The sequence below is a fragment of the Ascaphus truei genome, unplaced genomic scaffold, assembly GCF_040206685.1.
Source record: "Ascaphus truei isolate aAscTru1 unplaced genomic scaffold, aAscTru1.hap1 HAP1_SCAFFOLD_864, whole genome shotgun sequence".
NCBI classification, from domain to species: domain Eukaryota; kingdom Metazoa; phylum Chordata; class Amphibia; order Anura; family Ascaphidae; genus Ascaphus; species Ascaphus truei.
The window spans coordinates 5001-18940 of record NW_027457203.1 but is presented as its reverse complement, the minus strand read 5'-3'; the positions used below and the strand labels follow the sequence as shown (position 1 = coordinate 18940).

The 13940-nt window shown below is 52.8% G+C and overlaps 1 protein-coding gene across 1 annotated transcript; it reads right to left on the bottom strand.

Moving 5' to 3' along the window:
- Positions 1 to 7361: 7361 nt before the first annotated feature.
- On the bottom strand, positions 7362 to 10354 carry LOC142486432 (E3 ubiquitin/ISG15 ligase TRIM25-like). The gene has a single exon (XM_075585025.1). It carries the CDS (start codon positions 10266 to 10268, stop codon positions 8682 to 8684), a length of 1587 nt encoding a protein of 528 aa, XP_075441140.1. The 5' UTR covers positions 10269 to 10354; the 3' UTR covers positions 7362 to 8681.
- Positions 10355 to 13940: the final 3586 nt, after the last annotated feature.

Below are 13940 nucleotides of genomic sequence, written 5' to 3'. Positions count from 1 at the left end.
GGCTGCTCTATATTGTCATGGAGTCTGGAGTAGCAGCTCCTGTAAGTGTCCCCAAGGCACACGGTCCTCTTTTTACTTTTCTGAAGCCAGGGTCACGTTTGGTGTGAATGGCTCCCGATAGCATTAACAAAGTTCCCTTTTAAATCACTCCAAGCCCTCTAATATTTCCTCCACTTTATTGGGAAAAGGCAGCAGGATACAGATACTTGTGGATGGTGTGTAGTGGTGATTATTAGTTAGAAACCGGTAAAAAGAGATGGCCTCACCATGGGGGATAAACAGAGAAGGGGTTCTTTACTCACTGTCTCCAGGGTGGAAAAGGAAGTGAGGTGCAGTGTGGGTAAAGGAATAGTCTAGGAGCAGACTATGTCTGAACAAACAGGAGGGGGGGGGGCAGACTAGCCCATTCTGGTGAGGATCTCAGAAACTGCAGTAGCAGCTCACTGATTCCATGCTCGGAGGCAAGGAATGCAACATTGTTGCAAGTTACACAGGCACAGTATGTGTGTGCAAACTCCATGCAGCTGGAAATACGATCTGACAGGCAGAAGCTGCAAAGGAGAGAGGGGGGTGAGTCAGAAATGTAGTTCTTGTTCCATAACAGGTTATACTCGGTGTCAGTGTATAGCACGGTCAGGTTTTACTCTGTGTCAGTGTATAGCGCGGACAGGTTATACTCTGTGACAGTGTATAGCGCGGTCAGGTTATAATCTGTGACAGTGTATAGCATGGTCAGGAAAAAAAGGTCTAAAAAATGTTATCTCCACACAGAGCCACTGACACACACACCCACTCACACAGAGCCACTGACACACACACCCACTGACCCACACACCCACACACACAGAGCCACTGACACACACACCCACTCACACAGAGCCACTGACCCACACACCCACACACACAGAGCCACTGACACACACACCCACTCACACAGAGCCACTGACCCACAGAGTCACTGACCCACACCCACTGACCTACACACAGAGAGCCACTGATCCACACACAAGGAGCCACTGACACACACACACACACACTGCCAGTCTCTCTCGTCACTCTCGTCACTGTGGAGCATGGGGGGTGGGGGTGGGAGGGGGGAAGCCGTTATACTCTGACAGTGTATAGCACGGTCAGGTTATACTCTGTGTCAGTGTACCACCCTCTTCTCCTTCACATTCTCCACACTCTTGGTATTCGGAACAAAGCTCTATCCTGGATCTCCTCTTACCTCTCCCATCGTACTTTCAGTGTCTCTTTTGCTAACAACTCCTCCTCCTCTATTGATCTCTCTGTGGGGGTACCCCAGGGCTCTGTTCTGGGACCCCTTATCTTTTCTCTGTACACACTCTCTCTAGGTGACCTAATCACATCTTTTGGGTTTAAATATCACCTCTATGCTGACGATACACAAATTTACCTTTCAACCCCTGACCTTACACCTGCTATACAGACCAAAGTTTCTGAATGCCTCTCTGGAATATCATCCTGGATGGCCATCCGCCGAGTGAAACTTAACATGGCAAAAACAGAGCTCCTTATACTACCTCCCAAACCTGGCCCTACATCATTCCACATTGCTATTGGAAATACGATCATTCACCCAGTAGCCCAAGCACGCTGCCTAGGGGTTACACTTGATTCCTCTCTCTCATTCTCCTCTCATATTCAAAACGTTTCTAAAACTTGTCGCTTTTTCCTCCGCAATATCACAAAGATACGCCCTTTCCTCTGTTACTCAACTGCTAAAACTCTGACTCAGGCCCTCATTCTCTCACGTCTCGATTACTGTAACCTCCTGCTGTCCGGCCTTCCTGCCTCTCACCTGTCTCCCCTACAATCTATCCTAAACACTACTGCCAGAATCACTCTACTCTTTCCTAAATCTGTCTCAGCGTCTCCCCTGCTGAAATCCCTCTCCTGGCTTCCGATTAAATCGCGTATCTCACACTCAATTCTACTGCTCACTTTTAAAGCTTTACACTCTTCTGCCCCTCCTTACATCTCAGCCCTAATTTCTCGCTATGCACCATCACGACTCTTGCGTTCTTCTCAAGGATGTCTTCTTTCTACCCCCTTTATATCTAAAGCTCTCTCCCGCCTTAAACCTCTCACTTTCTGCCCCACACCTCTGGAATGCCCTTCCCCTCAATACCCGACTAGCACCCTCTCTATCCACCTTTAAGACCCACCTTAAGACACATCTGCTTAAAGAAGCATATGAGTAGCACTGGATAATCATGGACACATGACACAAAGCTTGGCCCCTTACTAGTATTCCCTCCTACTGTCTCTGTACGTTCTCCCTACCTACCAATTAGATTGTAAGCTCCTCGGAGCAGGGACTCCTTCCTTAATGTTACTTTTACAGTATGTCTGAAGTACTTATTCCCATGATCTGTTATTTATATTTGTTATTTATATGACATGTATTACTACTGTGAAGCGCTATGTACATTTTATGGCGCTATACAAATAAAGACATACATACATACATAGCGCGGTCAGGTTATACTCTGTGTCAGTGTATAGCGCTGTCAGGGTTATACTCTGTGACAGTATGATGTGGGTGTGTAAATAACAAGCAGCGGTACTGTGGGTGTGTAAATAACAAGCAGCAGTACTGTGTGTGTGTGTAAATAACAAGCAGCGGTACTGTGGGTGTGTAAATAACAAGCAGCGGTACTGTGGGTGTGTAAATAACAAGCAGCGGTACTGTGGGTGTGTAAATAACAAGCAGCGGTGCTGTGGGTGTGTAAATAACAAGCAGCGGTGCTGTGGGTGTGTAAATAACAAGCAGCGGTACTGTGGGTGTGTAAATAACAAGCAGCGGTACTGTGGGTGTGTAAATAACAAGCAGCGGTACTGTGGGTGTGTAAATAACAAGCAGCGGTACTGTGGGTGTGTGTAAATAACAAGCAGCGGTACTGTGGGTGTGTAAATAACAAGCAGCGGTACTGCGTGTGCGTGTAAATAACAAGCAGTGGTACTGTGGGAGTGTAAATAACAAGTAAAAGGGATAAAGGGGAATGTTACAGGCAGTAGAGGCTTTCCCCCTAATATCTCAGGAGATAATATACACATTAAATCATGGGACAGTAACCCCATTATTTCCTATGAACAGGACAGGTTTTATCCCTATGACACGTAAATGTTTGGCAGATATCCCCACTACATATTATATGCTGCAGCATAACAAGAAAGGCAGGAATCACTGCACACAGCAGAATAACAGGAATAGATAAACGCTCATTGGGAGGTGACACGATTAATAAGACTATCAGATATTATATTATTACCCCACGCGCCTTTAAAGCTGCCGTCCCACCTAGGGCCAAAATAACTCCGCGGCAGAGTTATATCCGGGGGACTGACGCATCTCTTTACAGTATCACACGCGGAGAAATATTGTGATAACATTTATTAAATGAGATGAGAGACGCGGTGAGAGAAACACTTGTCTGACAAACATTCTCAGGGAGAAGCAGGAATATGTTATTCTGCATCATACAATCCTTATATTATAAAGCATTTCCATTTACTGACACAGCACAAACATATATATGTAATGGGTATACGCTCCTATATTACTTCTATACGCTCGCTCCCAGAACAGGAACTAAACACAGATTAAAGCAATCAGATATCCCCAGGACAGGTATGTGATATATATATATATATATATATATATATATATATATATATATATCAAATGGAAATATTACTGTATGCTCATTTGCATATCTTACCCCTTTCACCATTATCACCCAGCACACAGCACTTACACTGCAGCAAGGGATTCTGGGAAATGACATGCAAATGAGCACACAGTGCCACTTTCTGCTTCAAAATAATTTTAAACATGGTTCCCTATAGGCTTAAGCTTGCTGCATGGTCACCGCTTTAAGCACAGCCAGGGTTAAGATGCACCCTGCAGTGGGAGGGACAGCTGTGAGGGGCTGTGGGTCCTGTCTGTGTCCCCCTGCAGTGGGAGGGACAGATGTGAGGGGCTGTGTGTCCTGTCTGTGTCACCCTACAGTGGGAGGGACAGATGTGAGTGGCTGTGTGTCCTGTCTGTGTCCCCCTGCAGTGGGAGGGACAGATGTGAGGGGCTGTGTGTCCTGTCTGTGTCCCCCTGCAGTGGGAGGGACAGATGTGAGGGGCTGTGGGTCCTGTCTGTGTCACCCTGCAGTGGGAGGGACAGATGTGAGGGGCTGTGGGTCCTGTCTGTGTCACGCTGCAGTGGGAGGGACAGATGTGAGGGGCTGTGGGTCCTGTCTGTGTCCCCCTGCAGTGGGAGGGACAGATGTGAGGGGCTGTGTGTCCTGTCTGTGTCCCCCTGCAGTGGGAGGGACAGATGTGAGGGGCTGTGTGTCCTGTGTCCCCCTGCAGTGGGAGGGACAGATGTGAGGGGCTGTGGGTCCTGTCTGTGTCCCCCTGCAGTGGGAGGGACAGATGTGAGGGGCTGTGTGTCCTGTCTGTGTCCCCCTGCAGTGGGAGGGACAGATGTGAGGGGCTGTGTGTCCTGTCTGTGTCACCCTGCAGTGGGAGGGACAGATGTGAGGGGCTGTGTGTCCTGTCTGTGTCCCCCTGCAGTGGGAGGGACAGATGTGAGGGGCCGTGTGTCCTGTCTGTGTCACACTGCAGTGGGAGGGACAGATGTGAGGGGCTGTGTGTCCTGTCTGTGTCCCCCTGCAGTGGGAGGGACAGATGTGAGGGGCTGTGTGTCCTGTCTGTGTCCCCCTGCAGTGGGAGGGACAGATGTGAGGGGCTGTGTGTCCTGTGTCCCCCTGCAGTGGGAGGGACAGATGTGAGGGGCTGTGTGTCCTGTCTGTGTCCCCCTGCAGTGGGAGGGACAGATGTGAGGGGCTGTGGGTCCTGTCTGTGTCCCCCTGCAGTGGGAGGGACAGATGTGAGGGGCTGTGTGTCCTGTGTCCCCCTGCAGTGGGAGGGACAAATGTAAGGGGCTGTGGGTCCTGTCTGTGTCACCCTGCAGTGGGAGGGACGGATGTGAGGGGCTGTGGGTCCTGTGTCCCCCTGCAGTGGGAGGGACAGATGTGAGGGGCTGTGGGTCCTGTCTGTGTCCCCCTGCAGTGGGAGGGACAGATATGAGGGGCTGTGTGTCCTGTCTGTGTCCCCCTGCAGTGGGAGGGACAGATGTGAGGGGCTGTGTGTCCTGTCTGTGTCACCCTGCAGTGGGAGGGACGGATGTGAGGGGCCGTGTGTCCTGTCTGTGTCCCCCTGCAGTGGGAGGGACAGATGTGAGGGGCTGTGTGTCCTGTGTCACCCTGCAGTGGGAGGGACAGATGTGAGGGGCTGTGTGTCCTGTCTGTGTCACCCTGCAGTGGGAGGCACAGATGTGAGGGGCTGTGGGTCCTGTGTCCCCCTGCAGTGGGAGGGACAGATGTGAGGGGCTGTGGGTCCTGTCTGTGTCCCCCTGCAGTGGGAGGGACAGATGTGAGGGGCTGTGGGTCCTGTCTGTGTCACCCTGCAGTGGGAGGGACAGATGTGAGGGGCTGTGTGTCCTGTCTGTGTCCCCCTGCAGTGGGAGGGACAGATGTGAGGGGCTGTGTGTCCTGTCTGTGTCCCCCTGCAGTGGGAGGGACAGATGTGAGGGGCTGTGTGTCCTGTCTGTGTCCCCCTGCAGTGGGAGGGACAGATGTGAGGGGCTGTGTGTCCTGTCTGTGTCCCCCTGCAGTGGGAGGGACAGATGTGAGGGGCTGTGTGTCCTGTGTCCCCCTGCAGTGGGAGGGACAGATGTGAGGGGCTGTGGGTCCTGTCTGTGTCCCCCTGCAGTTGGAGGGACAGATGTGAGGGGCTGTGTGTCCTGTGTTCCCCTGCAGTGGGAGGGACAGATGTGAGAGGCTGTGTGTCCTGTCTGTGTCCCCCTGCAGTGGGAGGGACAGATGTGAGGGGCTGTGGGTCCTGTCTGTGTCCCCCTGCAGTGGGAGGGACAGATGTGAGGGGCCGTGTGTCCTGTCTGTGTCCCCCTGCAGTGGGAGGGACAGATGTGAGGGGCTGTGGGTCCTGTCTGTGTCCCCCTGCAGTGGGAGGGACAGATGTGAGGGGCTGTGGGTCCTGTCTGTGTCACCCTGCAGTGGGAGGGACAGATGTGAGAGGCTGTGTGTCCTGTGTCCCCCTGCAGTGGGAGGGACAGATGTGGGGGGCTGTGGGTCCTGTCTGTGTCCCCCTGCAGTGGGAGGGACAGATGTGAGGGGCTGTGGGTCCTGTCTGTGTCCCCCTGCAGTGGGAGGGACAGATGTGAGGGGCTGTGTGTCCTGTCTGTGTCCCCCTGCAGTGGGAGGGACAGATGTGAGGGGCTGTGGGTCCTGTCTGTGTCCCCCTGCAGTGGGAGGGACAGATGTGAGGGGCTGTGTGTCCTGTCTGTGTCCCCCTGCAGTGGGAGGGACAGATGTGAGGGGCCGTGTGTCCTGTCTGTGTCCCCCTGCAGTGGGAGGGACAGATGTGAGGGGCTGTGGGTCCTGTCTGTGTCCCCCTGCAGTGGGAGGGACAGATGTGAGGGGCTGTGGGTCCTGTCTGTGTCACCCTGCAGTGGGAGGGACAGATGTGAGAGGCTGTGTGTCCTGTGTCCCCCTGCAGTGGGAGGGACAGATGTGGGGGGCTGTGGGTCCTGTCTGTGTCCCCCTGCAGTGGGAGGGACAGATGTGAGGGGCTGTGTGTCCTGTCTGTGTCCCCCTGCAGTGGGAGGGACAGATGTGAGGGGCTGTGTGTCCTGTGTCCCCCTGCAGTGGGAGGGACAGATGTGAGGGGCTGTGGGTCCTGTCTGTGTCACCCTGCAGTGGGAGGGACAGATGTGAGGGGCTGTGGGTCCTGTCTGTGTCCCCCTGCAGTGGGAGGGACAGATGTGAGGGGCTGTGGGTCCTGTCTGTGTCCCCCTGCAGTGGGAGGGACAGATGTGAGGGGCTGTGGGTCCTGTCTGCGTCCCCCTGCAGTGGGAGGGACAGATGTGAGGGGCTGTGGGTCCTGTCTGTGTCCCCCTGCAGTGGGAGGGACAGATGTGAGGGGCTGTGGGTCCTGTCTGTGTCCCCCTGCAGTGGGAGGGACAGATGTGAGGGGCTGTGGGTCCTGTCTGTGTCCCCCTGCAGTGGGAGGGACAGATGTGAGGGGATGTGTCCTGTCTGTGTCCCCCTGCAGTGAGAGGGACAGATGTGAGGGGCTGTGGGTCCTGTCTGTGTCCCCCTGCAGTGAGAGGGACAGATGTGAGGGGCTGTGTGTCCTGTATGTGTCACCCTGCAGTGGGAGGGACAGATGTGAGGGGCTGTGGGTCCTGTCTGTGTCACCCTGCAGTGGGAGGGACAGATGTGAGGGGCTGTGGGTCCTGTCTGTGTCACCCTGCAGTGGGAGGGACAGATGTGAGGGGCTGTGGGTCCTGTCTGTGTCACCCTGCAGTGGGAGGGACAGATGTGAGGGGCTGTGTGTCCTGTCTGTGTCCCCCTGCAGTGGGAGGGACAGATGTGAGGGGCTGTGGGTCCTGTCTGTGTCCCCCTGCAGTGGGAGGGACAGATGTGAGGGGCTGTGGGTCCTGTCTGCGTCCCCCTGCAGTGGGAGGGACAGATGGGAGGGGCTGTGTGTCCTGTCTGCGTCCCCCTGCAGTGGGAGGGACAGATGTGAGGGGCTGTGGGTCCTGTCTGCGTCCCCCTGCAGTGGGAGGGACAGATGTGAGGGGCTGTGTGTCCTGTCTGTGTCCCCCTGCAGTGGGAGGGACAGATGTGAGGGGCTGTGTGTCCTGTCTGTGTCACCCTGCAGTGGGAGGGACAGATGTGAGGGGCTGTGGGTCCTGTCTGTGTCCCCCTGCAGTGAGAGGGACAGATGTGAGGGGCTGTGGGTCCTGTCTGTGTCACACTGCAGTGGGAGGGACAGATGTGAGGGGCTGTGGGTCCTGTCTGTGTCCCCCTGCAGTGGGAGGGACAGATGTGAGGGGCTGTGGGTCCTGTCTGTGTCCCCCTGCAGTGGGAGGGACAGATGTGAGGGGCTGTGTGTCCTGTCTGTGTCCCCCTGCAGTGGGAGGGACAGATGTGAGGGGCTGTGTGTCCTGTCTGTGTCACCCTGCAGTGGGAGGGACAGATGTGAGGGGCTGTGGGTCCTGTCTGTGTCCCCCTGCAGTGGGAGGGACAGATGTGAGGGGCTGTGGGTCCTGTCTGTGTTCCCCTGCAGTGGGAGGGACAGATGTGAGGGGCTGTGGGTCCTGTCTGTGTGTGCAATCACCCCACCCGTCTGCCTGTGATGTCTCTCCCACTTACTCACCCTCTGTCTCTTTCTCTCTCCACAACTGCACTGATTGAGATTGGCCGTCTCTTGTCATGTGGTCTCTCTCGCCTGCAGGGGCTTCTGGGAGTTGTAGTCCTGCTTCTCTTCCGTTACAATTTTAGTTACAGACGTGAACTACAAGTCCCAGAATCGTGTGTAAAACTGTGACATCATAATGATTCAACCAATCAATGCGCAGATCTGTGGTAACCACAACCCTCCCCCTCCCCCACAAGGCTGCAGCAAGGCCCCACCCCGTAGTCAGGCAATGAGAGCCAATCAGAGCCAAGGCCCGCCCCGCAGTCAGCCAATGGGAGAGCTTGAGAGCCAATGGGAGCCAATGAGAGCGCACACAAACCCACAAACACAATATACACTATATCTATGGGTTCCCTGCTGGGCCGGGATCAGTACTCCTAGCTCCTGATTCTGACCCAGCCATTACCCCATACACGGAACGCAGCATGAAGAGGCTCAGTGAAGGTGGCAGTGACGGTGTGTAAGTGTCTGATCGGGTCACACAGCTGATAAAAGGACAGCCGCCCAGCCTCATAGTCCAGGTATATTCCTAATCTCTGCACGCGAGACTCGGGATATATCCGTGTTTGTATTGTGTCATGTATCACTGCATGATAATTACCCCACATACGCAAACACCAGGACTTCTTATTATCTCCTATGCGAGACTGATCTCCTTCCCTTACTATACTGGGATAGGAAATCCCTACCCTGCTGCCCCCTGAGTCACTGATCTCCACCTCCCAGTAATGTTGTCCTGAGGAAAAACTCCTGCTGCTTAAAACCTGATTATCCCCAAATCTCTCTGGTGTATTTGGGCGTAACTGGTCTGTTCCTGACCAGGATGCAGTTTTCAGGTCACCTGATACAGATACATTATTAGCCGCTGTATTTACATCCAGTAATATGCCTGAATCCCCCTGCACACAGAACCCGCTCTTTGCTTTTAGATCAGTCACAATATCAGCTAATCTCTGTAAGGTCAGTGGGATCAGAACCTCATACAAATCCCCTACAGCAGGGACCTTATTACCCCCTCTCTCTCTGTCCTCATTACCTCCCTCCTCAGCATCACAGAAGTCAGCATTGTCTGATTCCCGTCCCTGTAAGACAGTTAATGGATCAGTGATGTTGCTCAGCTCCTCAATGTGAAGCATCTTCCTGGACAGCTCGTCCTTCTTTATTTCCAGCTGCTGGATTAGATCAGAGACTCGGAGAGAAACCTGCTCTTCCCACCTGGTGATCTCACTCAGGACTCGCTTCTCTAGGACTTCCAGCTGTGCCCTGATGTCCCTAATCAGGGCAGTGACTCGGGCTGTCTCCCCAGCTGCTTTTTCTTGCACTTCTCTCCTGCGTTCCTGCAGACTCTGGGCTCTTTTCTCCGTCTCCTCTCTCACTGAGGTCAGTTTCTCCAGAACATGTCTCAGTTTCTCCTTCTTCTTCTCAGAGGCCTCATTCAGCGACTCCACCTGGTGTCCCCTGTGCTCCCCAAACACCCAGCAGGACACACAGATACAGGCAGCATCCTCAGGGCAGTAATACTCCAAGAGCTTCTTGTGGACGGGGCATTTCCTGGTCTTTAAGGTGGTGGTTGGCTCAGATAAGACGTGTTCCTCTGACTTGCTGTGTCTCTCTAGGTGAATATCACACAGGGAGGCGTCACACAGCAGATATGTTTTAGCAGCGGGTACAGAGGAGGTAACACAGTAAGTGCAGAAGATCACAGCCTCCTCCTGCTCCGGCTGAGTAGAAAGGAAACGCTCCGCTATGTTACACAGCTTCAGGTTCCTCTGCAGTGCAGGACGCTCCTGAAACTCTGCTCTGCATTCAGGACAGGTATAATGTCCAGATCCCCCCTGGGAATCCCACACACTCCCAATACAGCCCTGGCAGAAGTTATGCCCACATCTCAGCATTACAGGCTGGGTATAAGTGCTCAGGCAGATGGGGCAGGTTAGCTCCTCTCTCAGACCAGCAGACGCCATGCTTGGAAGCAGCAACAGGAAACGAAACTTACATTCTCCTCTCTCTCATATAACCAGTGGGGCGTTCCCCTTCTCAGCACACAGGGGCGGGAGTTTGTTACTCAGACTATTAACCCTGTAAGTTCCTGGCTGCAGTATACAATATGAGGAATACGAGTAGATAAAAGAATATGCAGCATGTTACCTATCTGTGCTCACATGAGGCGTTTGGTGACATGTGTTGCACTTCAGGGGTTAGGTATCCTTTTAAGTCAGCTGTGTGTTATACACCTCAGCATGTTCCTGCAGTACATGGGGACCCAGTAACACATAAGACGAGCATTGAGAGGAACGTACGTAATAAATTCTATACCAGACTATATACCCGTGAGCGTATAATATCCCCGTCTGTCTCTACATGAGACATCGGAGCAGAGAATTTAGGTATTGTTACCAAAGCAGGAACAGGACCTAAGAGCCCCTTACAGCGCCCCCTCCTGTGGTCAAAGTATGTGTCAGGTGTAACAGGACTGGTTCAGGGACAGAACCTATTGTAGACCAAACAAGTAAGCATATTAATGGCCCCTCATTTATTGCCTAGGAATATTGGATTATTAAAACACTTTATTATAAGTAATAAGTAGAATAAGTGGGGCTGAATAGGCACATATATATATACAGTAACACACTAAGCACACTGCGGATACACAGCAGGGGGCTCTCAGATATGGCGCCCGGTATAACGTACTGAATCTCGGGGGTACAGGTCCCTGGGAATAGTATGAGCGGGCGATGTGCATATCACAGGGATTGGGGTATAGGGGGCATTGGCATTATATTCCCTTTGCCCCCACTGGGTAATACTTCTGTACCCCCCCTATATGCCACCTAAACTGATGGCTGCTGGTGCCGCGCCCGCAGATAATGGCGCTAATTGTAAGTAATAAGTTGCTTACGTGACGTTACAATGAAGCTGACACCGTGTGTCTCACGCGGGGTTAATAAGTAATGATGCCTGTGTGTGTTTGGGCAAACCAGGACCGCCAACAGAAATTATGGGGCCCAGGACAAATGAAAGGAGCAGGGGACCCCCCCCCCCCGAACCCATAGCGCACCTACCGCGGAGAAATATTTTTTAGCGCGAAACGTTTACTTATCTGTTTTTCTTATTCACACAATGGATGAATCAGACCGCGCTGCGCAGTGATTACGCGCTGTGTAAATTAGATGCGCAGGTGCAAAAGGGGTGAATATTATAGTACCCAGAACCCAAAGACGGGCCCACAGAACCCCACTGATCGCACGCATTGCTATATTCACAGAACTATTGCCTGATAAACACCGGCCAGGTTTGCACGCGTGTCTGTGTTAGGTATGTACAGATATCCTGTTACACGCATGTAACCACACCATGGTAACATGAGGAACCGCTGGCTATACTGCGTTCCCCCTGCAAACCCAGCTGCCCCACGGAGGGTAATTAGGCTGTAGAGATTATGCAGTAACATTGTAGCAGTATATCTGTATATACCTAACACAGACAAGGCTGCAAACCTAGAAGGTGTTTTTGGGTGCATGGTAACCTTATATTGTAGTGCAAAGGGTTAATAATTGCTACATAGGTTGCATTGTGGTTACAGATATATAATATAGGTGTCACAGTGTCGCTGCTCTCTGTGGATCAGCAATAGGCGCACACACAGCACGCTGCTCCTCGCTTTACCAATTATGGCTACACTGGGATAACAGTATATATATATATATAATCCCAGCAGCGCCTGTGTTACACCCTGACAGCACAGGTACTGTGTCTATGGGGCTCTGATATCATTACTGACGCTTTAGTCTGTCTATGTGCACAGTATATATATATATATATATATATAATCCCAGCAGCGCCTGTGTTACACCCTGACAGCACAGGTACTGTGTCTATGGGGCTCTGATATCATTACTGGCGCTTTAGTCTGTCTATGTGCACAGTATATATATATATATATATATATATATATATATATATATATATATATATATATACTAGCTGAGAGCCCCGGCGTTGCCCGGGATGTTTGTGGTGTGGGGGTGGCATTTGGGTGGGGAGTGGTCCACGCGGCCCATGGCGGTGTGCGGTGGTACTGCTGCTGTGGTTGTACTGATGGTGATTGTATCGGTGTGCTGATTTGGGAGGGTTTGGTGCTGATGTGGGGGTGCGGATGTGGGGGTGCAGATGGGGGAGGTGTGAAGGTGCCAATGTGTGGGTGCTGATGGTGTTGATGGGGGCTGGGAATGGTGGGGAGCCGAGAATGCCAGTGTGCTGGGGGGGCATGGGATACCGGTGTGCTGATGTGGTGGTGCTGGGGATAGTGTGTGTGTGTGTGTGTATACACACACGTGTGTGTGTGTGTGTATACATGTGTGTATACATGTTTGTGTGTGTGTATACATGTTTGTGTGTATACATTGTATGTGTGTGTGTACGTGTACGTGTACGTGTGTGTACATTTGTGTGTGTATACGTGTGTGTGTGTGTATACGTGTGTGTGTATACGTGTGTGTGTGTGTGTGAGTATACGTGTACATGTGTGTGTGTGTGTACGTGTGTGTGCGTGTCTACGTGCGTGTGCGTGTCTACGTGCGTGTGCATACATGTGTGCGTGTGCATACATGTGTGTGTGTGTATACATGTGTGTGTATACATGATGTGTATGTATACGTGTGTGTGTGTGTGTGTGTGTGTGTATACGTGTGTGTGTGTGTGTGTGTGTGTGTGTGTGTGTATGTCTACATGTGTGTGTGTATGACTCCATGTGTGTTTGTGTACGTGTACATGTGTGTGCGTATACGTGTACATGTGTACATGTGTGTACGTGTGTGTGAGTGCTTGTGTACGTGCGTGTGTACGTGCGTGTGCTTGTCTACGTGCGTGTGTACGTGCGTGTGCACGTGCGTGTGCGTGTGTACGTGCGTGTGCGTGTCTACGTGCGCCTCCGTGTATACGTGTGTCAACATGTGCCTGTGTGTATACGTGTGTATACGTGTGTGTGTACACGTGTGTGTACGTGTGTGTGTCTACGTGTATGTGTGTGTATACGTGTGTCTACGTGTGTGTGTGTATACGTGTGCCTACGTGTGTGTGTATACGTATGCCTACTTGTGTGTGTGTATACGTATACGTGTGTGTGTATATACGTATGTGTGTATACGTGTGTATACGTGTGTATACGTGTGTCTGCTGTGTGTCTGCTGTGTGTCTGCTGTGTGTATACGTGTGTCTGCTGTGTGTATACGTGTGTCTGCTGTGTGTATACGTGTCTGCTGTGTGTATACGTGTGAAGGGGTGAAGGGCATGGCTGGGGGGGGTGAAGGGCATGGCTGGGGGGGGGGTGAAGGGCATGGCTGGGGGGGGTGAAGGGCATGGCTGGGGGGGGTGAAGGGCATGGCTGGGGGGGGGGGGTGAAGGGCATGGCTGGGGGGGGGGGGTGAAGGGCATGGCTGGGGGGGGGGGGGTGAAGGGCATGGCTGGGGGGGGGTGAAGGGCATGGCTGGGGGGGGGGTGAAGGGCATGGCTGGGGGGGGGGGTGAAGGGCATGGCTGGGGGGGGGGTGAAGGGCATGGCTGGGGGGGTGAAGGGCATGGCCGGGGGGGGGGGTGAAGGGCATGGCCGGGGGGGGGGTGAAGGGCATGGCCGGGGGG